Here is a 23,160-nt window from a genome sequence, read left to right as displayed (position 1 = left end):
TAAAATTGTTATTATTTTCATTGTAAAATATATTTTTCATATATTGTATATTTATTTGGTACCATGAATATGGATGCTCTTTTCTCAAGATTTGATCAAGCTTTAAATAAAATAAAATTTGAGGAATGTTTGAGTTTGGAGTTACTAGTAGTAGTGGGGTCATGAGGTGGCATCTTTTGGTGCCTGCCTCTCCTGATTTCTACTCCCGCAAGGCCGCAACCCGGTGTTTTTCTTTTTTATATAAAAAAAAATAACATGACTGCTATTATCACCTCACCTGGGAGTCAAGTCCTAATCCTAATCCAAAAGGACGCCATACCCATTCCCTGGCACGAAGACGTCCGCTCTAGCGGGAATCGCAATCTCAGGATCCAGCCGAGCCGAGCCGAGCAGAGCTCCCCTAATCCGGTAATGCCCGAGATTCCCATTCCCAATCCTGCACTCCCCGCTCGCCGCCGCCGTCCTCGCCTCCTCGGGGCGGGCGTTCGTTCGTGGGGCGACGCTCGGTGCTCCGACGTCCCGAACGGGCCCCCTGTAAATAACACAGATTCGTAGTTGTCGGCGGAGAAGCCTCGAGAGCTTCTTCGCCTTCCAGTAGCGGACAGGCGAGTCGCATGGAGAGGTGGCAGCAGTCGTCGGCCGGTAGCTTAGCTGTCTAGGTTATTAGTAGATCTGTAGGAGTTTGCCGGTGGAGTTAGCAGCGTCTCCAGACTGTGTCTTCTTCCTCCGGGTCGATGATGTGCCCGAGGTTTTGGTGGCAGGAGCCATGTTTTTCGTTGTAGATTTTTTGTGTACCAGGTTCCTGTTTTGTATTATGCATATATGCCATGCTTGATCTAATATAATAAGTCACCCCTTCTCAAAAGAAAAAGGAAGAAAAATCACAAATTCAGATGAGGTCTTTATTTTCTTTTTTTATTATTAAATAAAAAAACTTTCAGGTGCCCAGGTGCCAACCTTGACTGCATCTCGACGCTTGGCATGCCCTCCAATTTGTAACGTCGTGTGCTTTGTTTTAGGTGCTCTTCTCTATGGTTCAGTCAGCATAGTGTTTTGTAGCGGGGTATTTTTATAGTCTGAAGTGATTCAGTAGTGTCATGTTGTGCTACGAAACATTAGGCACATAGACTAATTGTTTTTTTTTCTCATTTTTGTTCTAGAATAGAGATGAATCACAGTCAAGGCTCTAGAATTGTTCGTGGCAGGGGTAGAAATAAAAGGATGTGGACAGCAGATGAAGACGACGAGCTTGTCAAAGCCTTGTGTGAGGTATCTGCTGATCCTAGATATAAGGTTGAAGGAGGGGCCTTCAAGAACTGTTATTCTCAAGGCATAGAGAACATTCTTGCACAGAAGCTACCTGGCCGTGGTATTAAAGCCAGCCCTCATGTCGATTCTCGGTTGAAAGTGATGAAGCGGAAGTATTATTCAATCAAGGATATGTTATCATTGCCAGGCTTCTCTTGGGATGACACAAGAAAGATGATCCAATGTGAAAAACAACGATATGATGAATATTGCAGAGTACGTTGTTTTGAGAATTTTTGTACTTCTATATTTTTCATCATAGTATGTTTCTTTTTTGACTTGTTATTTGCTGCAGGACCATCCTAGAGCCAAGGGTCTGTATGGTGTTCCATTTGTATATTTTGATACATTTGATGCAATATATGGCAAGGACAGATCTGCTGGAGAAGGGTTGGAAGGGTCTGAAGATGCAATTGCTAACATGGAGAATGAAATTACAAACGAAGTTGGAGATGACGAAGTGGAAGAGGACAGGGTGTCCACAGGAATATCTGGTCGCTCCTTGCCCGCAACATTAAGCTCTAAGAGTCAGAAGAAATACACGCATGACGGGAAAAGGAATAGGACTGAATCAAATTGCCCATCTCTGGACAAATTCAAGGATGTACATGTTCAGTTTCAGAATGCCATTCAGCATGCCAGCACGATGGCTGCTGCAATGGAGCTGTTCAAGGATGTACATGATCGCTTTCAAAGTGTCGTTCAGCATGCTGGTGCGATGGCAGCAGCAATGGAGTTGTTCAATGATGCACACACTCGTTTTCAGAGTGTTGTTCAGCATGTCAACACCTCGACAACAGTAATTGAACAGTTCAAGGACGCTCTTGACCATTTTCAAAGTATTACGCAGAATGGCAAGGTGATAGCAGCTGTGGAGTATGATACTGAAATGCAAGAGAAGTCAATGTGTGAAGAGCCCCAGAGGAAGGCCAAAGTAACAGCCATCGCTGAAGTACTGAAGCTTGGGTTTAGTGGAACTGAAGTGGTAACCACCGCAAGCATTTTCGCAAAGGAACCAAACCAAATGGACATGTTTCTAGCACTGCCAGAAATCTATAAGAAGGATTACATACTCCAGATGCTCAGTGGTATGCCATGTGATCCTCTGATCCTTTATACAATGCATCTCACTTCATTTAAGGCTGTAAAGGTCATTTAGCATATTTTTTTTTAATTCTACCATTGGCATTTGCAGCAGGTTTCATCTTTTCTGATGCATATGTATATATGATTGTTAAGCTGCTTATGCTAGTTTCTGTTGGTTTCAATTTGAGTTTATGCCTGTTAGCCTTCAGGTTGCTTCTCCTAGGAGTGCAACTTGTGCATGCTATAGGGTTTGGGACCATTCATGGATTGCCCTTTCTGCATATGTCGTCTTTAGTTGGCTGTACTAAAAAAAACATGATCACGCTACCACATTTAGTTTGCTCTAGTTATTAGTCTGTTGCTGCTTGTTTCTGCAATGTCAATCAAGTTATATGCACATGAGGTGACAATAGATAATTATCTACTTGTTATTAGTTTAGTAGTTTTGTGAGCAACTGATGTATTGAAGGATGATTATACTCAACATTTCTTACTTGTTATTACTTCGCATTATATGCAAGAAAATCGTATTTAATTATGTACTACATATTTATTTATGATTATCCTTCTTTTGGTAAAATGTGAAGCAGTTTTATTTGCCGGTCTTTATACGCTCTTTGAGAAGCGGTTGTAAATTTGTGATGCTTTTTATCTGTTAGAAAACCAAGACTTTTATCCTGCAGTACAAGTATGTGCGGGAATTGGTTGGTTGTGCCTAGATGGAACATAACGAGATGTAGTTTCTTTCCATGTCAGATGAAGCTAACTCGTGTTGCGTTTCCTTTTGTTTCAGGTGCGCAATGCATCCAATACTCAGCCGGTTAGTTTATATTCAGCGGGTTAGTAGTCAGCTAGATATTTGTAAACAGTTAGTAGTGCCGCCCACCCGTTTCTTGTTAAATATCTGATGTAGTCTGTGAGACTGAGCATGGGTTAGGATTATTTTCACTCTCTTAGTGATGTGGTCCTTTCCAAGTGTAATGTGTTTTTGATTTTGGTTCTGGTGTATCTGCCGCATGTGCAAGATTGTTCTATCTAGCGTTTTAGTGATGCAAGAATTATTTGTTACTTGTGTTTAATTAGGAATAGTAACTTGACTCTTTCCTTCCCTCGAACCAGGCAGTTACTCATACAGTTCATTCCTGCTTGAAGCATTCCTGTGTAGCAAGTACTTGCGTCTCCATTCCAATTCCCAAAACCAAAAACTGAGTTATTATTACGTTGCAATCGCATTAGGATAAAATAGAACCAAAAGCTGAGTTATAACGTTACAGTTGCATTTGGATAAAATAAGCTCGACTAGTTCTGTCCTTTTTCAGTGGAGGGGTGGAACAAAGATGACAGTCGTCAACCTGATATACAAGATAAGTGTTGGTTCTTCCGTGGAGGTGGAGAAACATCAAGCCGCAAAAACGAAATGGGTTTGATTTCTTATATGAAATGGGGACTAATTAACCACATTTTCTGCCTGGTTTGACAGTTTTGTGCACAACAGACCTCTTACGTGCATGCTTCAGCCAGATTTGTGCATGACATGGCGTGGCGCAGCTCATGAACAGAGTAACATGATTTCACCTCAGGGAAATAAAATGCAAGTCCAGCTTCAATTGAGAGGAGACACAAAAGACGAAAGGGATGGAGTAATTAACCAAAACAGTGACAATGCTGATCTTCAAGTTGCTGGCATTTCATATCAACAAATACAAACAGAAAATTGATGTGAAAATGTAGTCGAATTGTTCTTTGACAGCATTATTTTGCAAGCAAAGAAGACTTCATAATCTGGATGGTATGACTTCCATGCCAGGCAGAAACACTAGTTAACCAGGGGAAGATCACTCTTTTTTCCCAATCCCATGAGACATGTTGTAAACTCCACGCCCCTGTTCATAAAACCAGGAAACAAATCACCAGGTGAGAGGAAACAAAAAAAAAGAAGGAAAGTTAAACAAGTAATAATCTCTTAGGTTGAAAGTTCAAAACTTACAATCATGAACATGCTGGAGGCAGCAAGTGCAAGGGGGATGGCAACAGAGGTGATCACATCATAGCGCCCTTTCAGGTAGGTGTGCTTGGTCAAGTGCTGGAAGTAATGTTGCTGCTTGAAGAGCCTCTCACGTGGCAGAAATGGTGCTTCTGTCATCCTGCATCAAAAGAGAATAAACTTATACTTCCATAATGCGAGAACAAGCCTTCTTGAACTAATCTTCTGATATAGAGTACTTTCCATGGTTACTTAGGGTGCAATCACTGATTGTAACGGTAACATAAGGGGGGGTAGCAATCTAGAATCCAATCATTTCTGTCTAAAAAGAATCCACAAATACTGCAATCACATTTTTTTTGTATTTCCTTTTGAAACATTACAAGACAATTTGGTTTACATGCAAACACATGTCCAATCATATGGTGACAGCTGATCTATACTAGATAGCTGGAAAGAAACAAGTAGTGCAAGTGATCATCCAGGACTAACATGTAGAGTACAGGCTTCAAAGCACTCATAATCTGGGCAGAGTTAAGGGGAAAGGCAAATCCTTGGCCAAAGTGTCCTGGTTGAACATGACCAGAACAGTGTAGTACAAAATTAAATATTTATTAAAATTTGCATCAATAAAGTTTCCAAGCATGGTATTATGAATCGTGTCTTTCTAAGAAAATTCCATTGCAAGAAAGTCTCAAACATTCAAAGATACTTTAAAATAATTTGCAATGTTATGCACCTAACATTAACCATTTCTCAAAGGCAAACCTCTAGAATCGTTATTCGTATTCATAACCTCAGCATCAAACAACTCTTCAGATCAAAAGCTAAGAGACTAGATGTCTAGGTCCATGCATTGCGCAGGGGGAAACTATGATTTCACATCTCTTCGCAATCAGTAATACTGCGTAAGTACCTTAAGCAATGTCTTGATATCGCAAGGTAGCACCAATCCGAGAGACACAGCTAACCATGACACCACACGGCACGATTCAACAAGCCAGAGTCTGAACCGCTTAATCCAATCGCTCGACTAGGTAAGATACAGATTGGCAGCAGCCAGCAGATCGGAGTCGAACACCCAAGTTGGAGAAGACGACATCACGAAATCGCGGGTAAAGAGCCCGTCACATCGACATGAGTGAAAGAGATAAAAACGCAGGCGCACGTAACAGCGCAGATCCGACGGAGGGACGGCCCCAACGACGCAGGCGATGCATTCGGCGCCACCAAATCAGAATAGGTAAGCTACCCACCCTTCGCCCGCTCCGGATTCGAGGACAAATAGGCGCTACGGCGGGCTAGGTTTATGGCAAAGGGAAGGAGAGAGCTTCCTGACCCGTACCTGGCTGCCGAGGGGAGCGACGCGGTGGCCGGCGGCGGAGCGGGTGGGGATCTGCGAGAGGGAGGCTGACCTGACCTGACGGAGGCGAAGGAATGGAACGAGTCAGGGAGGCCACACGGCTTTTGTGGATTCGCTCCGTGGGCCAATCATTTATAGGCCCGTAATGGGCCGACACAAAGGCCCAGTTCATTGAGAAAAGAATTTGCCATGACATTTCTCTTTGAAAAATCTCCAATTCTCCAGAATATTTAGAAACCTTTTGTCCAAGCTATTATTATTAGCAATTTGTCTACACCGTTTACCATTAGCAATCTCTGATCGGTGCACATCATGAAAACAGAAAGAAAGAATGAAAGAAAGGTAAAAAAACAAAACTGCAGACGGTATGGTGATGGTGACACTGCACATCAATTGTGATTGAAAACAAGTGTTGTTGTAAAAAAAAGAATAAAAACAATGTTATGGGATGCTCCCAGTAGTATCCGGATTCCAAGAATTGACCGTAACGGCAGTCAGAAATATGGGACACGGCGCAGAACCAGCTAAAGGACCGTTTGCTATGCAGAGAATTCAGCTACACAGGAGTCTTATAAAGCTCTCGAGAGAAAGATTACCTTCTCTGCTTCTTTTTCTCCACATATAAAAGAACTAAACAGTGACTCCGCCAGGCAGCAAATAACTTGGAACTTCCAGTGCAATTGAGGCAGAAGACAGAAGGAAAACTGGAAAAGACATCGACTTAGTCTTTATAGATTATATACAGTATATATATGCAGAAATCATAGGCAAATGTGATGCCCTGGCCTTCCAATCTGGTGCAGCGAAAAGCAAGCTACGTGTGACAATGGTAAATGGTGATGCATAGTATGCAAAGAGACATTCCCAGTTAAAAAGCACCGAGTACTAGACAATCCTTCAAAACATATTTAGCTTCTCCATAACCTTTAAATGAATGACTGGAGATGTCAATGTTTGTTGTTTCTGCTACTCGCCGGTGACTGAAGGCAATTTGAACCATCAAGGTACTCTAAAGGTATTCATTCATCATGCTCATCCACTATCTGGACTAACTTGACAAAAGCTCTGCTACTGAAAGAAATGCCCTGTGACAATGGTGGTTCTGATATAAATTGTTCAAATGTTATACTAAATTCTGATGCAGCAAATGTACATTAATAAACAAACAACATTGTAACACGTGACGCAAGTCAAATAAACATGGCATGTTTACAGTAAATACCAGAAAGACAACATAATAGATTGACGCTTAGCCAATTGCCACTTGATATCATCGAACTAGAGAGTTTACAGTGTACACACGTGTCCATAGCATGAGGATCACAATTAACCAATCATTATTGGTCAAATCACAGTATCTTGCGCAAGTAATGAAAGGTAAGAAATGTAGAAATACAATTGACACTTCCATATCACCATTGGCATTCAAGCATTATCATCGTCGTCCTCGATATCCCAGCTTAAATCCTCATCATCTTCAGCAACACTCAGCCTCTTGCGCAGCTCCTCCTTCAGAGCAGGGCTTGAGGTGTGGGCGCCGCCTTTCTTTTCTTCATGCTCTCCTAGATCCTCAATCTCATCCCATTCAAGATCCTCTTCCTCCGCCGTTCGCTGTCTGGACACTATGGAGTAATCGCTGTCCTTGCTCGAATCACTTGTCTCATGCTTTGCTCCTTCCTTCTTGTCACCTGATTCTTCCACATTTGACTTGGAGGGCTCTGCATTCTCACCCTCACCCACCACAACCAAAGAGCTACCTAGAACCGCTGGTTGTGGCTCATCATCAGCATTTTCCCGTTCCTCCTCCTTGTCCACTACCACCAAAGAGCTACCGAGAACAGGTTGTGGCTCGACGGCATTCTTCTCTTCCTTCACCAAATCATGCGCTTCTTCCACCCCCTCAACTCTGCTTTCTCCTACAACACTCTCATTTTCTTTATCAGCCATATCCTGTCTGATTTCTTCTTTGATCGTCTCTTGCCTCCTTTCTGCAAGCTCCTCCGTGCTGTCTTTGTGCTGTTCTTCCTCTTCCTCATCATCGACCTCCCAGCTCAAGTCCTCGTCCTCCTCCTGCGCGATCACACGCTGCACGAGCTTCGCCCTGGCGTCCTCCTGCTGCTTGAGCTTATGGACGCGGTAAAAGTACCTCGCCCAGAACATCTCGCGGGGCACGGCGTCCGGGACGAGCCTGTCCGCCATGGCTTCTAGCGCGTCGCTGTCGTAGCAAAGGGCCTCGATCTCCTCCGCCCTCTCGTCCAGGCTAAACCCCTCGCTCCACGCGGCGAAGTCCTCGGCGTCCTCGGGATCGGACGTGAACGTGGCCGGATCCGCCTGGAGCGCGCGCAGCTGCGCCTCGAAGCGGCTGTACCGGACGTGGGCCCCGGACGCGGAGCTGGGGTCGGAATCGCCGCCGCCGCCGTCGGAGGCCTGGGGCCCGGCGGAAGCGGCGGCGGCGGCCTGGGAGAGGGCCTCCTTGCCCTGCGCGACGATGTCGGCGAGCCCGTCGAGCGCGTGCGCGGAGGACGGCAGGTCCCGCGCGGCCCGGGCGGCGGCCTCGCGGAGCACCTCGGTCTCGCGGCGCAGGCCGGTGCCGAACTCGGCGAGGTCGCGGCGGTAGGCCTCCAGCACGGTCTCGGACTGCGAGGTGAGCGTCTTGATCAAGCCGCCGAAGCCCCACCCGCCGCCGCCGCCGCCGCTGGAGGAGGAGGCGGGTCCGGTGGGCTCCGGCTCCGGCTCCTGCTCCGGTGGCGGGGAGGCCGGGTCCGGATCGGGCTCGGCGAGGATGGACTTGAAGAAATCCATGGCGGCTTGGATCGGATCGGAGACGTTGGTCGTGGGTTTGGCCTCGGGGAGGGGAGGGGATGGGACTTGGGAGAGCAGTCGTCTTTCGATTTCGTTCGGGGGTGGGACTGGGAGCTGAGCCGGGGAGCCGGGGAGGGCTTTGCTCTCGCTTCGCTTTCGCTTGCGGTGCACGGGTTCGTGAATCGTGACTGCCGCGTGCGTGTGCCGTGAGCCGCGGCCCGGAAGGCTTTCCCAGTTCCCACCCTGTGTCTGTGTCCCGGAGTGGAATAGAAACGGGCGTGTACACGTATTCCTGCCGTGATGCCGTTTTGCCCTTCCTGCTGGTGAAGGCCGCTGCGCTGAGCGGCTCGACTCCTGCACAGCTTCGTCTTCTCTGTTACTCCTACGTTTCCCGCATCCTGTTTGCCGTGCAAATGTCGACACTACATGGAGCTCTAGCCCAGCCAGATGTATCAACCCAGAGGCAGTTAAGGCTCTGTTTACATTCCTATAGATAGTAGCTATCTGCTACTAACTATTTAGGCCCTGTTTAGTTCCCCACCTAAAAATTTTTCATCCATCCCACCGAATCTTTGGACACATGCATGTAAGTATGGAACATTAAATATAGACAAAAAGAATAAACTAATTACACAGTTTGGTTGAAAATCGCGAGACGAATCTTTTAAGCTTAGTTAGTTCATGCTAATGACAGATTAATTTTGCTTAATATATTTGTCTTGCAGTTTCCAGACAAGCTATGTAATTTGTTTTTTTTATTAGTTTCTAAAAACCTCTCCCGACATCCTTCCGACATATCCGATGTGACATCCAAAACTTTTTCATCTTCAATCTAAACAGGACTTTATTTAGAATCCAAATAAATAGAGGCAGTGAACTACTCTCTCCGTCCCCAAATACAACACAGTTATCAAGACAGAAGCAAAAATACCACTGCACCCCTATTATAGTGATGGTTGTTCTCCTGATCTCCTCATTAGTAGTCATTGAGGCCTTGTTTAGTTTCAAAAAAAATCAAAATTTCTCGTCACATCGGATTTTTTGACGCATACATGAAGCATTCAATATAGATAAAAATAATAATTAATTGCACTATAAGTTATGAGACAAATCTTTTGAGCTTAGTTAGTCCATAATTAGATAATAATTACCAAATACAAACGAAAGTGTTACACTAGCCAAAATTAAAAATTCTCCCCCAACTAAACAAGGCCTGAATGAGCTCACTGTAGGCTATAAAGCCGCAGACTCGTGCTGCTCCGACGTAGGACTGGCATCTAAAACGACTTGTATACTGGGACATCTTTCAAACGCTAAAACCACTTGTATACGGGACACAATAGATAATTGCTAGTTTGAACTATTGATAATAACTATCTTATTAGCTAAACAAAATCAAATAATAGCTATTAGGTCAGTCTTAGTGTAAGTTTCATGTGAGTTTCATTCACATTAAATAAGTTATCCCATAAGTATTTTTGATGACATGACGATGTATTTAAAAAGAGAGGAAAATAGATTTCATCTAAATGAAACTCTATTGGCATAATTACCAACTCTATACGAGTCTTAAAATTAAATGTCTTTAAAACCATGGAATGAAACTCTCCATTGAAAGCGAGCGTTTCATCCAAGTTTCATTTCATTTCACATGACATAACAGTCTTGAAAATAACGCAATGAAACTCTCCATTTAAAACTAGTTTTATATATATATATATATATGAAAAATTCTTTCTACATGTATGTGTAGTTACTTTTATCTTCAATAAACCACATTGTGTATGTGTTCATATTTGTTTATCGGTTTGAGTATGTTTATATACTTATATTAAGATACTCTAGATCTTACCACACGAAAAAATTTCAAATGAATTCATATTTTTAATAATATTACTGAAATGTCACTATGTATATGCATGTAATTTTACAACTTATCGTGCAAAGGATTGTTTTGATATAAATAGGCTAATTATCTTGGCTATCCAACTGTCACAAACAATTGTAAAAATACTTACCAAACACAGCAAAGGGTTAATCTAAAGAACACAGCTAAGAGTTTGTAAATGCTATGGATAATCCGTAGTGGATAGTGCATTAACTGAAATGTTAATAAAGAATAATGGACTCAAACATATCCCTGTTGAATGCTAACACTATTGTGGTGGCCTTAGGGCACTCACAATGCAGACTTTATCATAGAGTTTAAAGTTATCTATTACCTCGAATAATGTGGACTTAGAGTCTAAATAAGACTTGGAGTCTTTTTTTTCTACCTCTTTCTTCAATAAATATGATGTCATATCAGCAAAATACTATAAATAATATTTAATTAATTATCTTGGACTCTGTGATAGAGTCTTGCATTGTGAGTGCCCGTAGGGTTTTCATTAGATCTCCGTTGATTGGTACTTCTCCTGTTCTAAAAACAATGTAATCTTGTTTGACTAAGTTTGTAGAAGGGACATGTTCGTTTGAGCTTATTAGTCAAATTTCTTAGTTATTCAACAACGTTTTTTCTCATAATAAATCAGCAAACAAAGTTAAACGAATAGGTTGCTACATTGATCTCCAGTTACATTCATTATAAAAAATATCATATAATTAATCTAATGATATACTTATTGTGCAGTATAAATATCAATAACTTTTAAATATTTTTTGCTCAAAATTAAAAATAATTGACGCGAGATTCACACTCTCTGTAGGATGTGGGATGGAGACCGTTGTAGCGGTCTTATATTTTGTCTTTCTTTAGTAGGGTTATATAATTTGATATTACCCGTTCAATTGAAAAAAAAGAACCTAAATCAATCGGGGTCATCAGCTGTTATTGGCTAGTTCAATTCATTCTCATACCTCTCTAAAACGCTCGCCAAGCCGCCGACTCCCATCTATGCCGCCATCGCCGAGAACACACTAGACGCCTTACTGATGGCTTTGGCTTGCCTCGGACGGTCTCTTGTCGGCAACCTCCACCGCTCAATATATCTTTCATCGACGCCCACATAAACCCTCTCTCTCCCCTATATATCCACTCACTCTAGATCTTAATTGATTTATGCAGCACGAGCGTGAAGATTCTGACACCTGATTCCATTTCGGTTTGAAAGACTACCATGTCGTCGTTTCTCGATCCTTCCCCTCCGACCCATACAGGCATATGCATAAGAGGTGATCGGGTGATGGCTTGTTTCATTGCTCGTCTGATCTTGTTTAAGTTATGCATGCACTTCAAGGTTACAAAAGCGTTAAGCGCTAAGCGATCAATGACCTATGACCTAGAGTTTAAGCATTATTAAGCATTTCTAAGCCCTTACGATTTTTATAATGCAACAGAGGTTCAAAATTTTAAGCGTTCCTAAGGTCTTAAGCATTTTGTGATACAATAGAGATTCAGAAATTTGTTCTTAGACTGAATAAATTAGAAATAAGAGTAGAGAGCAATTAAGAAAGACAACTGAATCAATGACTACTCTACCTCCTCTTCTTTCTCTTTTGTAGTGGAGGTGGGAGGGAAAATTTTCACAACTTTCTTGTAATGAGGCTTGTATTTATAAAAAAGCAAGTCTCTTGACTATGTAATTGGTCGTGGAGACATTGATACCGTCCTAACATCGTAGAACTCAAAGCATCTAAGATACATTAAACTAGATGATTTTTCCTACGCGTTGCTACATGGATTTAAAGGATGATGATATCACTTTGGTTCCAGATGATCCTTCCACGATTGTCCACCCCATCCATCCATTTTCTAGCTTCATGAATGGTGTAGAAAGAGGCTTCTTCAATGTCACAAATTTAGGTGTAGTAGTCTAATCACTCACTAACTTTGACGATGTGGGAGGAAGCTCATGATCTCTAGCGTCGATTTCCATCCACTGTCGCTTGGGGACAAGCAACTTTTTGAGGGAGGGGCAAAGCCAAGGCCATGAAGGAGAGGGCAAGAAGGACGAGGAGTACCAAACAGAGAAAACGACATTGATCAAGGTAAGGTAATGGTGGATAGCTAAGCCATAAGTGTGTGAGTTGACGGTGAGTTAACGAGTGCTATATATGGTAGAATTGGGCTGGTATATAATGCATGAGGCTACTGTGTCTTCTAATGAAGAACTAAAACTCTAAAACCTCAAAGAAATCTATCTATGTTCTTCGTCCTATTCCTACTTCTCTCCCTAGATCTCCAATTTCCAAGCTATATGTTTGATTCATTGCAGAACCGTGACATGAGGCTAGAAAGCCCAATGAACGTTAATCTAAGTTAAAATCAAATGTCTTCTAGTGGAGCAAGGATTTTTAATTACAAATACATGGGATAAATAAAGTATAATGGAGATCGATGTGGCTTCACAAAGTCACAGATAATATATTATTGTAGATATATAAATATAGATTTATGTGCTAATTTGTCAAAATATGTAAGAAAGAAAAAAGAAATGAAAAAGAAAAAGAGATGGTATGGGTTTTTATTTAGCGGCCCATCTAAAAAAGCCCACGCACCGCCGCGTAGTCTTTACCCTAGCACCAAGGCACAGCCTGATAGTCGCCGGCTCGCCGCCGTTCCTCACAGCGCCCGCGCTCCATCTTCTGCTCCATCCCCCACTTTCGCTCGGCATGAAGGCGACGCTCCAGCTTCTGCTCCGTCCCCCACTCGCGCTCGGCATGAAGGCCACGGAGACGGCGCTCAGGCTCGGGCTCTCAGCGACGGCGGGGCAGTCCCAGGCTCGGCGGCTCCTCCTCCCGCCTCTCGCCAGTCGCCTCGCGCCCTCGCCTCCGTCCTCCCCACACCGGCCGGCGACCCTGCGTACGCACCTCCCTCTCCCCTCCCGCCTCCGCTGGACCGTCGACGGCGCATGGCCCCTGCGGCTGCGCTGCGCGCCGCTGGCGGGCAGCGCGAGCCAGCAGCGGCTGCTCCACCAAAGGCGGTCGCGCCGCTTTGGGAGCGCTGCCCCATAGCGAAGCGCTACCCGTGCGCTTTAGTGCCGCTTTTTGGAACCCTGGTGCATTTCCATTTCAATCAGTGTATCTCATCAATTGGTAATTAGGTTTTGCAAGCTTGACGTACAATGCCAGCAGCATGATTGGCCACAGGCTCGAGGGGCCGTTGCCAGTCCACGTTGTGAAGGTTCGAGTTATTGAGTGCTATGCGTTTTGAAAATTTCTTGTTGTTCTTACTCAATTTTGGTTACACAAGTTTGTGTTTCTGCAGGTTTTGGATCTTGTAGTACATCTGAATCATGCTAGACCGATGTCAACAGCAGCACCGGCAGCGGCACAGTCAAAGGTGCCCGTTGGAGCCCGGAAGGTGTGAGAGAATATTCTGATTTACTTTCATCATTTTCTCCACTTGGAAGTGTACTGTGTTAATTGTAGTTATGTTTGTTACATATATGTTCAGGTTGGTCTGAAGGTTGTCATGATGAGTCCTGGTTTTGTATATGAGCCATACAGCCCACGGGAACGCATTCCCTTCTGGAAAAGGTTTTTCTCTTAGTATATATTTTGACCATGTGTGATTCTGATTATCCTTAGAGATATCAGAATATGGCACTCAATGCCTATTTCTACTCACCTGGTTGTGTGAGGAATATCTGTTATTGCTGTAGTACATAGCTACCATTAGACTGGTATAGTTCACCATGCCTCAAAAGAATGAAATTTTGTTTGAAAGGTTTAGCTAGCAAATAAATATCTTGAAACATTGATTTGCTATGTGCATGGGACCTATAATCTCTTGCTAGTTCTAGCGACTAACAAATGATGTTTTGGACATTAACAATAACAATAACTTCAGAACACAAGTTTGATCTGCACCTCATATTGCAATGTACTCCTCCTTTCAAAACTGTAAGACGTTTTAGCTTTTCTACTAGGTACATTGCTTTTGCTATGCATCTAGACATAGTGCATTGTAATTACATAGCAAAAACTATGTATCTAGAAAAGCCAAAATGTATTTTTCTTTGGAATGGAGTATTTCAGATTCCGTTAAAACTGTAATATTACCAATTAACTTGGGACTAAAAAGGCTTTGCTGCTGTTGTATTACAATCATAATGATAATTTTATGTAATATCAGTTATTATGTATATGCACATTCCACTTATATGTTTGACTAACATTTGTAAATCTATTGTTGCTTAAAGTTAAAGCAGTTTGACCACAAGCATTGTAGGATAAAGCCTATTTTTGTTGGAAGGATGAAGGAACATAACAACTAACACCCTGGCTAACCAGACTAAGACATGCTTCATTGAGCAGGGGCATCTAGGCGTTCTTTCTTCCCTTTCATGTGTATCATATTTAATATGAAGGATAATAGGATGCTAGTGTTATTCATTATGTCTGTCCTGCATTAAGTATACTCAAAATTATTGCCTTAGTTCTGAAAGGTACAAACTACAAACATTGTGGCATGATATGGTCTTACAAATTCAAATGTTTGAAAATAATTCATGTCGTATGACAAGAAAGAACTTGTGATTTCAACTTGGATTTGTTCTGAATTAGATGGTTTACACTAAGTGGCTGGAGAAGGACAAAGGAGGACATCATTTTGGAGGTACTGAGTCTTCTATGGAAAAACTTCTGCTGCAAAAGCTACTTTCCACATTATGACATCAGTTACCTTTCGTTTTTCTGGTGATCAACTTTTATTTCCATTTGTTGTTTCATCTTTTCTCAGCAATTTAGTTCAGGGTTTTGAAATCCAAATGCTCAGTTTCTCTCATCCTTGGTAGCACAGTGCTCCTGTGCACCACTTCTGGAATCAACCTAGTGTATATACTGTAAATATTTGTGCATGCTTATTAAAGTGGCATAACAGTGTTCCTTTACATGATGTAAAAAGCCGTGATATACTATCAGAAATATATAGCTGCTTGCGTGTCCTGATTTAGGTTCATAAATCTCTGGATTCTCTCCACTTCTCAAATTTGCTTATTACAGTGGTTTAATCCTTTATATGACAGAGTGATGCGATTGAATATCTTACTTTTGATCTAATATTCCAATCCTATCACCACTCACCTTTTTCATGATTTTCTTTTCACCTGTGTGATGTGAGGATCTCAGATATTTGATTGTTAATCACCTATTTTTCTTTATGCTATTTTCTTGCACCAAATATGTGCTGACTACTTTAGGTGCCTTCACAGATGAAGAATGCATATGCCGTTTCAAGGCTGAGGAAGAAAACTGGGTATACCAAAAAGCAATTCTATGATCAAGCACTAAAAATATACAAGGAGGTACGTCTTATGTATTTGTGGGAAACTGCTCATATTTTTTAAGAATTTAGACTACATTGGTGTGAGTTTCAGACTTACTTGCATGTACCACAATCTGGTTTCTGGTTTATGCAGTGTTTAAATTCTTAGAATAAGAAATAATACCTAACATGTTTGGGCATGTATATAGTTTCATGAGAAGACAAGATCAATGAAACTAGATAGGTTTATTAGCTATCGACCGTCCAAATTATTGATCTACTTGCTTTATGGTTTTGACTTTTTCTTTGCTAGTTCTAATAACCCACCCAGACATATGTGTAGTAATAGCTATTGGCCTAAGATTTAGTCATTGTCCTGATCACATTGTGTGGATGATTTGCAGGGCTTTTACAGCAATTTTAACATGATCTATTTAACATTTCTGTCCTATGTTGTCCTTAATCTGTCATTGGCTGGTGATTTTTTTTTTCATCTTTTGAATTGCAACAGTTGCAAGATCAGCATTGATCTTGCAGCAGTTGAGTGCATAGCACGTGACTTTTATTAACAGTCTAATCATGAACTTTTTATAATTTTAACCTTTCCAACTTTTGAAAGAAACAGTGCCCTCCCATGAATACTGTTCATATGCCAGCGGCAGCCCTATAACACAAATTGAACTTCTTATTGTCATATTGATATCATCAGTTCTATCTTTTACTAAACATATGGCATTTTAGCCTTTCCATTTAGCTGCTAGAAAAATATTATATGCCATTTTGCTATTGCAATTTTTACATTTACCCCAGTCACAATTGATCATTAACTGAAATATATCTTCCTAAGATAAATTAGTCCCTCTTAGCATGGGAAAGTACAGAACATGTTCATCAAGTAACTATCATTGCATCATTGCCATTTCCCTTGTGCTTGTGCAAGAACCCAGGGTAATATCTACTTAGAAAGTAGAAACAGAGTACAAGTGCATAATACAATTTTTTCCCCTGTGGAATGCCTCTGTCTGTTGACATTGTTTAATCTACTTGATTCAGGTTAACACTCTGATGGCACATGGAGACACATCATCGCTCCGGAAAATTCTGACAGAGAGGATGCATTCTGTAAGGCCCTGTTTAGATGCAAAGTTATTTTTGTAGTTTTAGAAAATATCATGGTTTTATGTAATAGTTTTGTTTTGGAAAACCATGAAGTGTTTGAATGTAACAAACCTGATAATTTTGAAAGCCATTGATATTGCTAAAACTGTAGTATTTGGAGTTTTAGAAACTCAACTCTAGGCCTCTTTCTTCTAAACCATGGTTTTGCACATCTCTAGATTCTAAAATTACAGTTTTCTAATACCATGGTTTCTGAAAACTACAGCACTAAAAAAGGCCCTTAGTTTTTCAACATGCCATCAATTCATGCTAGACGATTTACAAGGATTTTGCTGTTTATTATTTCCTCTTTTCTTTTTGGCTGAAGACTATAAAAAATGAACTAAAGAGAAGACAGTCCATGTGGAATTCTGTACACTGGGAACTGGTGGAGCCTGCTGTTAGTATCAGAACTTTGAGGGCTCGCATGGTAAGCTACTTCTGTTAGACTGTATATCTGCACATTCCAATGTTCCGTAGAAGAAATAACATATTGTGGTATGTACACCTACTTAAGATCAAGGTGTAAATGCTACATTTTTAACTCCATTATAATCTCTCTGGTAAATTTATATTCCTGATTGGGTACAGTTGGAATACTGTTTTCTTTGCAGATTGGCCTCGATAAGAATGACCTCGATAAATCTTTTATACAGCTTACACTTGAGTTTGTTACAAAACAGGTTTCATTCTCTCAGACTTTTTGCCCGATTAATGCAGTTCATATACCTAGTTTGTTTGTGTTTGAATTGTTGGCTTGATGCAGAACATGATTCATTGGTTGCGTTTTGTCTCACTATCTTAGTTTCATAGCTTGTCTCTTCATTAATTGCTCTCCACTTTTAAGTCATGTTCTTTATCTTTATAAAATGGATAATATCTCTTATTTACACAAAACAATCATGAGATCTGTGAATCTTTGCAATATTCATGTTTTATTTTCCCTGTACAATCCATTACTGTTCTAGTGCTGAGATTTTTTGTTCTTCATAACAAGATCTACTCTGGAGTCTGGACACCTCATTGGTGCCGAATATAACTTTCATGTCGCGCATGTATGCAGTAATTTTAAGTGAATTCTGGCCTTTTGTTTGTAACTTACATCTGTGTATCATTAAAGTAAGCCCTTGAAGTTCACATCCCTAATAACTAATAAGCATAAATATTAGAATATGTATAATTTCTACATTCAAAAATCAAAACATAACGTCAAAAATGAGTATGTTTTTCTGTATACTCCCCGGTGATGTGCTATCAGCACCAATGAATATCTCAACTCCTAAAAACTGCAGTAATATATTGTTTTATGTAGTGCTCCATGCACATATTGTGACCAATCTTTATTATTTTTTCTGTAGAAATTTGAAGCCTATAATTCAAAGGGTGCAGTTGTGTCTGGAGACAAGTCAAAGGAGGTAAATTAAATACTCCAGAGCATTTGAAATTGTAGTATCAAACAAGTTTGGTTAAGATTAGCTAGGCTCTAGAAAACACCAAGTGTGTGAACTAATCTCAAAACTGCTTACAAGTCTATCAAAGTTTAATAGTTCCTTGTTCAATTTGTCCTCAGGAGTCAGGATGTTTCCTCACAGTCCTAGTTTACATTGTTTTATTACTGGCTGATTACACTTCATGCATTTCAACGTTACATTTTTTTTTTTGATAGCAAATTTCAGCATTACATTAATGTCAACTTGTCAAGTAACACTCAGGCAAGTGTTAAAAAGAAGCATTTGCTGTTATGCTGGTTCTATACTAATGTTGATGGATATGGCCAGAACCTTGCTTTTTCTGGGTGCTGGCCTCTTGTCCTCAAGTAGGTAGTTGCCTTGCCGGCAGTAACATATAGCTAGTTGCAGTAAGCTGTAGGTTAGATAGGAGCTGGAGAAAAAACTACCATTTTGAGCCAACTACCCGCTAAGAACTAGTTGATACTTTTAGAGATGATTTCCTTGTCTGCAACTGTTAAGATAACCTATTCAACATGCCATCATAAGCATGATTCACTGCACAACTATAATTCAATAGTGCAGTGGACAATCAGTTTTGATTTAGTCAAATAGCTGGTTTACCCTCACCAGTTCTATCCGACTGTTTGCCATCAGTTTCAGGAAGTCAAATGTCAAGTGGCTTTAGTTGAACTCTGCAGGATTTTTTTGGGTCAATTTTGAATTTAGTTGAACTCTCTAGGTTTTTTTTTTATTTTTTATGTGTGTCAAAACGCGTAATGAATTGGAGCTCGACGAGTCACTATGCACTATCCGTTAAGAACTGCTGAATGTGACAGCAGAAGTTGTGAGCGATCTCTGTCTAGGGCATGCGAGTGGGACGAAGAGATTGTAAAGAAAACCTTTATGGTGCTCGAGGCAGAGGAATTATTGTTATTGAAGATTAAGCCAAGCAGTAATCTGTCCCATGATGTTTTGGCTTGGGCTTTTGAGAAAAATGGTGTTTATTCAGTGTGGTCAGCCTATAGGCTGCTCAAGGAGAAGCAAATGGCGGAGGCAATGGCAGCGACAGGTGAAACCAGTGTCCGGGGATGATAGGGCATGTAACCTGGTCTGGAAGCTGACTGTTCCTCCAAAGATACGCGTGTTTTGGTGGCAAGTTCTCCATAATTCCTTGCCATCAAAATCTGAATTGAAAATGAGACATCTTGAAAAGGAGAGTTACTGTGAAGTGTGCGGTGATCCAGAGGAGTCAGTGTATCATGTGGTGTTCCAATGTCCAGTGGCGAAGAGATTCTGAGCTGAGGTGAAGAGGTACACTGGTTTGACAATGCCGGTTCTCCATCCAAGCACCTGGTCTAAAGATGTTCTCAGTTTGCTTATCTGCCCGCCTAAGCTGGCGGCAGTGATTGTATGTGGAGCCTGGTCACTTTGGTCAGGAAGGTATGCTAGGCGCCATGGTTGAAAACTCTGGGAACCAGGGGCAGCTGTGCAACATATCTCCACGATGTTGGAAGAGTTGGCTATGCTCAAAATGCCGACCAATCCGCCTCAGCCAAGAAGGGAGAAGCAGTGGCAGAAACCGTCCGAGGGTGGATCAAGGTGAACCCAGATGCTGCTTTTGATGAGGCCACCGCTATGGGCAGAAGCGGGGTTGTGATTCGCGACTGCAATGGAGTGGTTCGATCATATGCCGGATGCCCTTACTGCTGAGGCTATGGCGGCTAAAGAAGGACTCAAGCTAGTGCTGGAAAACAGCTATGACAAGTTAATCCTGGAGGTCGATAGTCGCGAGGGAATGAGGTCCTCAGTTGGAGGAGTTTGTTTTGATATTACAGAGCTAGGCAGGAGTTTTTGTGAGTTCAAAATTGTATGGGTGTGTAGGGAGGCTAACTCGGTGGCCCACTGCTGTGCGAGTATGGTGTCAGCCATGGAGCGTGCCCCTTTTTGGCTAGACTATATCCCGGAGTGGCTGTTGGGTATAGCTGCCATTTATTGTACTCCTGTCATTGAAGCTCTGTATTGCTCCCAAAAAAAAACTCTACTAGTAACTGTGTACACAACACACAAGGTAGGGTTTAATCAGGTGTTTTTTAGGGTGCTTTGGGGCCGCAATAACTGTATTAGGGCTCTTAACTGTAGAAGGGAGGCAGGACACAAACTCTTAAGCTGTTAAGTTAATTGAATGAATATGTAATCCTGTGTGGGAGAAAGCAAGGGTGCTTTCAAAATTAATCTTGATTAACAAAGTGATGTGTACTTAAGAAGCAAGTTCTTTATACGTTTCAAAGGAATATTAAACTTTTGTTTTCGTGCCCATTCATAACGAGATGTAATAACCAGGCATACCGTGTTAAACATTCTCATGATCTGTTTTGATATCTGCATCTATTTTGTAGGTACTTGTGAAAGACATTTGGGTGTTTGAGAGGTCCCTTTTTCACCCTGGAGCATATTGGCGTGTATGTGGAAGAATTACTCTGTAACGATATCTGTTTGGTGATCACATCGTCGCCCTGGAGCTGAACAATGCGTTTTTGTCGTGCCATGTAGTTCAATAAAATTTTGCCGTGCCCTCCTATTTTCCCCCCTCCGGTCTAACTGATTTCTAACAGGGTCTTCATTAGACACAAATAGGCAACAAATGTACGGAGTAGTATTTATATTTTTTTCTTTGGGCTTGTTTGGTTCCCCTTGCCAAATTTTAGCTCCCTTTAGCGAGTGTGTTTGAAAGTTTAGCTGCTAAAGTGACTAAAGCTAGCTAAAATTTAGCAAGATGAACCAAATAGGCGCTTTGTTTTTTTTTATTAGCAGAAAATACAGGTTTTCTGTTTTTGCTTTTGTTAGAGAGTTAGCTTTTGGAGGGCATATTGACCCCATCTGGAAGAGTTTGCATATCATCATCATCAGGTTTCAGAATTCAGAAATATACTGCCCAATGTGTGCGACAAGGAAAATCTGGAGCTGTTTCGTCCATGGCACTTTGCTCATGCTATTCGTACGCCGATCTTATCCTGCATTGGCGGTGCAGTTTCCGTTCAATTAAATATTTGGTGGTAGTAGTAAGGCTAGAGGAAGCCTTCCAAGGCCAGGCACCTCTGTGTAACTGTCATGTGACCTCGTTGACACTATTATGAACATTCATCTTTGTCAAGCTGAACGCCCCCGGCTTCGCTCAGCGACTGGTGTAGTGATGTCACACATCGTATTTTTGGAGAAGCCAAGAAATATATATATATAGAAAAAATAAAAAAGAAGGGATAGGGACAATCTAACTTGTCTGCCAAGTGCTACCCATCGTACCTGCGAAGTATTTTGGTCGGGATTTGCTGGCATCTTGCACCGCGGAGTATAATTGTTTCTCACAAGCAGCTCGCTGAGCTCCCGTGTTCATATGCATCTTACACTTGGTTGGCTGGCTGGCCGCCCTGTTTGGTTGATCGTTTTCGTGGCTGCTAATGCTAATTTATTTCTGAGAGAAAAATATTGTTTCGTAGTTGATAAGTTCAAGCGAACATTAATATATATATATATATATATATATATATATATATATATATATATATATATATATATATATATATATATATATATATATATACACACGATAGCGCTATTCTACACCGCAAGTCAAAACTGAGCTGAAAAAAAATACTGAGTACTACTGAACAGGTACGACTATTCCCAAAAGGACGTGTCCTTTAGGAGTAAAACTAACTGTCCATTCTTGTGTTTGAATAGATATAAGGCCTTGTTTAGATTCAAAAAGTTTTTAGATTTTGACAATGTAGCATTTTCGTTTTTATTTGACAAACATTGTCTAATCATAAAGTAACTAGGCTTAAAAGATTCGTCTCACTATTTACAGGCAAACTGTATAATTAGTTTTTATTTTTATCTATATTTAATGTTTTATGCATGTGCCACAAGATTTGATGTGACGAGAAATTTTGAAAAGTTTTGGGTTTTTGTGTGAATTAAACAAGGGCTAATTGATCTATTCCCACGCCAATCCTCCCTCGTCGGTCTGTCTCCCTTATAGAAAAAGAGAAGAAAAAAAAAACTAGAGGCAGCTATACTACCTCTCGACTCGATCACTCAGCTTCACCTGCACCCTCCCTCCTGACGACGCAGGCAGGCTCGTTGACCTGCGCACCTGATATCATCATAGTATATCGTACGATAGCTAGCGCTCGTGTTACATTACATACCCGTATCAGGAATGAAAATAAAGCAAGGTAAACTCCGCAATCGCAATCATGCATGCCGGCCTGCACTGCAACTGCAACGCTGTTGCAGCAGCCTCTCCCTCGCAATCGCATCCCATTGCAGTGTCAACGGCGGCTGCGTGCATGCGTTGGCGTACGTATGCTTGCTGCTGGGCAGCGGTGACCAGCTGGTATGCCGCTATGTGAAAGTATGGTTGGCTGATTTGGGCCTTGTTTAGTTCGTCAAAAATTTTACAAAATTTTTCAGATTTTCCGTCACATCGAATCTTTAGACGTATGCATGAAGTATTAAATATAGATGAAAATTAAAACTAATTGCACAGTTTGGTCGAAATTGACGAGACGAATCTTTTGAGCCTAGTTAGTCCATAATTGGACAATATTTGTCAAATACAAACAAAAGTGCTACTATTTCTATTTTGCAAATTTTTTTAGAAGTAAACAAGGCCTTGTTATAAGAGAAAAATATTGCTGGATAGTTGATAGATTTGGCTAATAAATTCAAACGAACAGACTTCCTTTTAAGTTTTGCCCGGTGCAGTGGCGATCGAGGACTGGACAACATTGCATGA

The 23,160-nt window shown here is 41.4% G+C and overlaps 4 protein-coding genes across 8 annotated transcripts; 2 read left to right on the top strand and 2 right to left on the bottom strand.

The window, feature by feature from the left end:
• Positions 265-3,509, top strand: LOC8073122. Of its 5 annotated transcripts, none has more exons than XM_021453052.1 (5): positions 279-408; positions 942-1,019; positions 1,166-1,524; positions 1,604-2,396; positions 3,188-3,509. In XM_021453052.1, the coding sequence occupies exons 3-5, from the start codon at positions 1,168-1,170 to the stop codon at positions 3,217-3,219; spliced, it is 1,182 nt and encodes a 393-aa protein (XP_021308727.1). In that variant the 5' UTR covers positions 279-408; positions 942-1,019; positions 1,166-1,167; the 3' UTR covers positions 3,220-3,509. The 5 variants fall into 5 exon arrangements, with proteins under 5 accessions (XP_021308724.1, XP_002463292.1, XP_021308727.1 ...); XM_021453050.1 differs by having other exon boundaries at positions 1,161-1,524; XM_021453049.1 differs by lacking the exon at positions 942-1,019 and having other exon boundaries at positions 265-408; positions 1,161-1,524.
• Positions 4,010-5,869, bottom strand: LOC110432508. The gene is made up of 3 exons (XM_021453053.1): positions 5,724-5,869; positions 4,382-4,538; positions 4,010-4,277 (listed from the first exon to the last, which is right to left on the bottom strand). Exons 2-3 carry the CDS (start codon positions 4,535-4,537, stop codon positions 4,230-4,232), a joined length of 204 nt encoding a protein of 67 aa, XP_021308728.1. The 5' UTR covers position 4,538; positions 5,724-5,869; the 3' UTR covers positions 4,010-4,229.
• LOC8072219 (BSD domain-containing protein 1) lies at positions 6,932-8,739 on the bottom strand. The gene has a single exon (XM_002461093.2). It carries the CDS (start codon positions 8,541-8,543, stop codon positions 7,167-7,169), a length of 1,377 nt encoding a protein of 458 aa, XP_002461138.2. The 5' UTR covers positions 8,544-8,739; the 3' UTR covers positions 6,932-7,166.
• On the top strand, positions 13,048-21,519 carry LOC8072218. The gene is made up of 11 exons (XM_021454143.1): positions 13,048-13,347; positions 13,589-13,668; positions 13,753-13,848; positions 13,942-14,024; positions 15,054-15,105; positions 15,701-15,793; positions 16,807-16,875; positions 17,240-17,341; positions 17,526-17,594; positions 18,270-18,326; positions 20,759-21,519. The coding sequence occupies exons 1-11, from the start codon at positions 13,158-13,160 to the stop codon at positions 20,843-20,845; spliced, it is 978 nt and encodes a 325-aa protein (XP_021309818.1). The 5' UTR covers positions 13,048-13,157; the 3' UTR covers positions 20,846-21,519.

This window comes from Sorghum bicolor, chromosome 2, assembly GCF_000003195.3.
Source record: "Sorghum bicolor cultivar BTx623 chromosome 2, Sorghum_bicolor_NCBIv3, whole genome shotgun sequence".
NCBI lineage: Eukaryota > Viridiplantae > Streptophyta > Magnoliopsida > Poales > Poaceae > Sorghum > Sorghum bicolor.
The sequence above is the reverse complement of the archived record's forward strand: the minus strand, read 5'-3'. Positions and strand labels throughout refer to the sequence as shown.

Bases quoted from the DNA above. Each gene is read 5' to 3' on its own strand.
- LOC8073122 (XM_021453049.1), top strand. From the start codon at position 1,168: ATGAATCACAGTCAAGGCTCTAGAATTGTTCGTGGCAGGGGTAGAAAT. The intron at 1,525-1,603 runs GTACGTTGTTTT...TATTTGCTGCAG, and splicing joins GATATGATGAATATTGCAGA to GACCATCCTAGAGCCAAGGG. The intron at 2,397-3,187 runs GTATGCCATGTG...CTTTTGTTTCAG, and splicing joins CATACTCCAGATGCTCAGTG to GTGCGCAATGCATCCAATAC.
- LOC110432508 (XM_021453053.1), bottom strand. From the start codon at position 4,537: ATGACAGAAGCACCATTTCTGCCACGTGAGAGGCTCTTCAAGCAGCAA. The intron at 4,278-4,381 runs GTAAGTTTTGAA...TTTTATGAACAG, and splicing joins CCTCCAGCATGTTCATGATT to GGGCGTGGAGTTTACAACAT.
- LOC8072219 (XM_002461093.2), bottom strand. From the start codon at position 8,543: ATGGATTTCTTCAAGTCCATCCTCGCCGAGCCCGATCCGGACCCGGCC.
- LOC8072218 (XM_021454143.1), top strand. From the start codon at position 13,158: ATGAAGGCGACGCTCCAGCTTCTGCTCCGTCCCCCACTCGCGCTCGGC. The intron at 14,025-15,053 runs GTTTTTCTCTTA...GTTCTGAATTAG, and splicing joins CGCATTCCCTTCTGGAAAAG to ATGGTTTACACTAAGTGGCT. The intron at 15,794-16,806 runs GTACGTCTTATG...TACTTGATTCAG, and splicing joins CACTAAAAATATACAAGGAG to GTTAACACTCTGATGGCACA.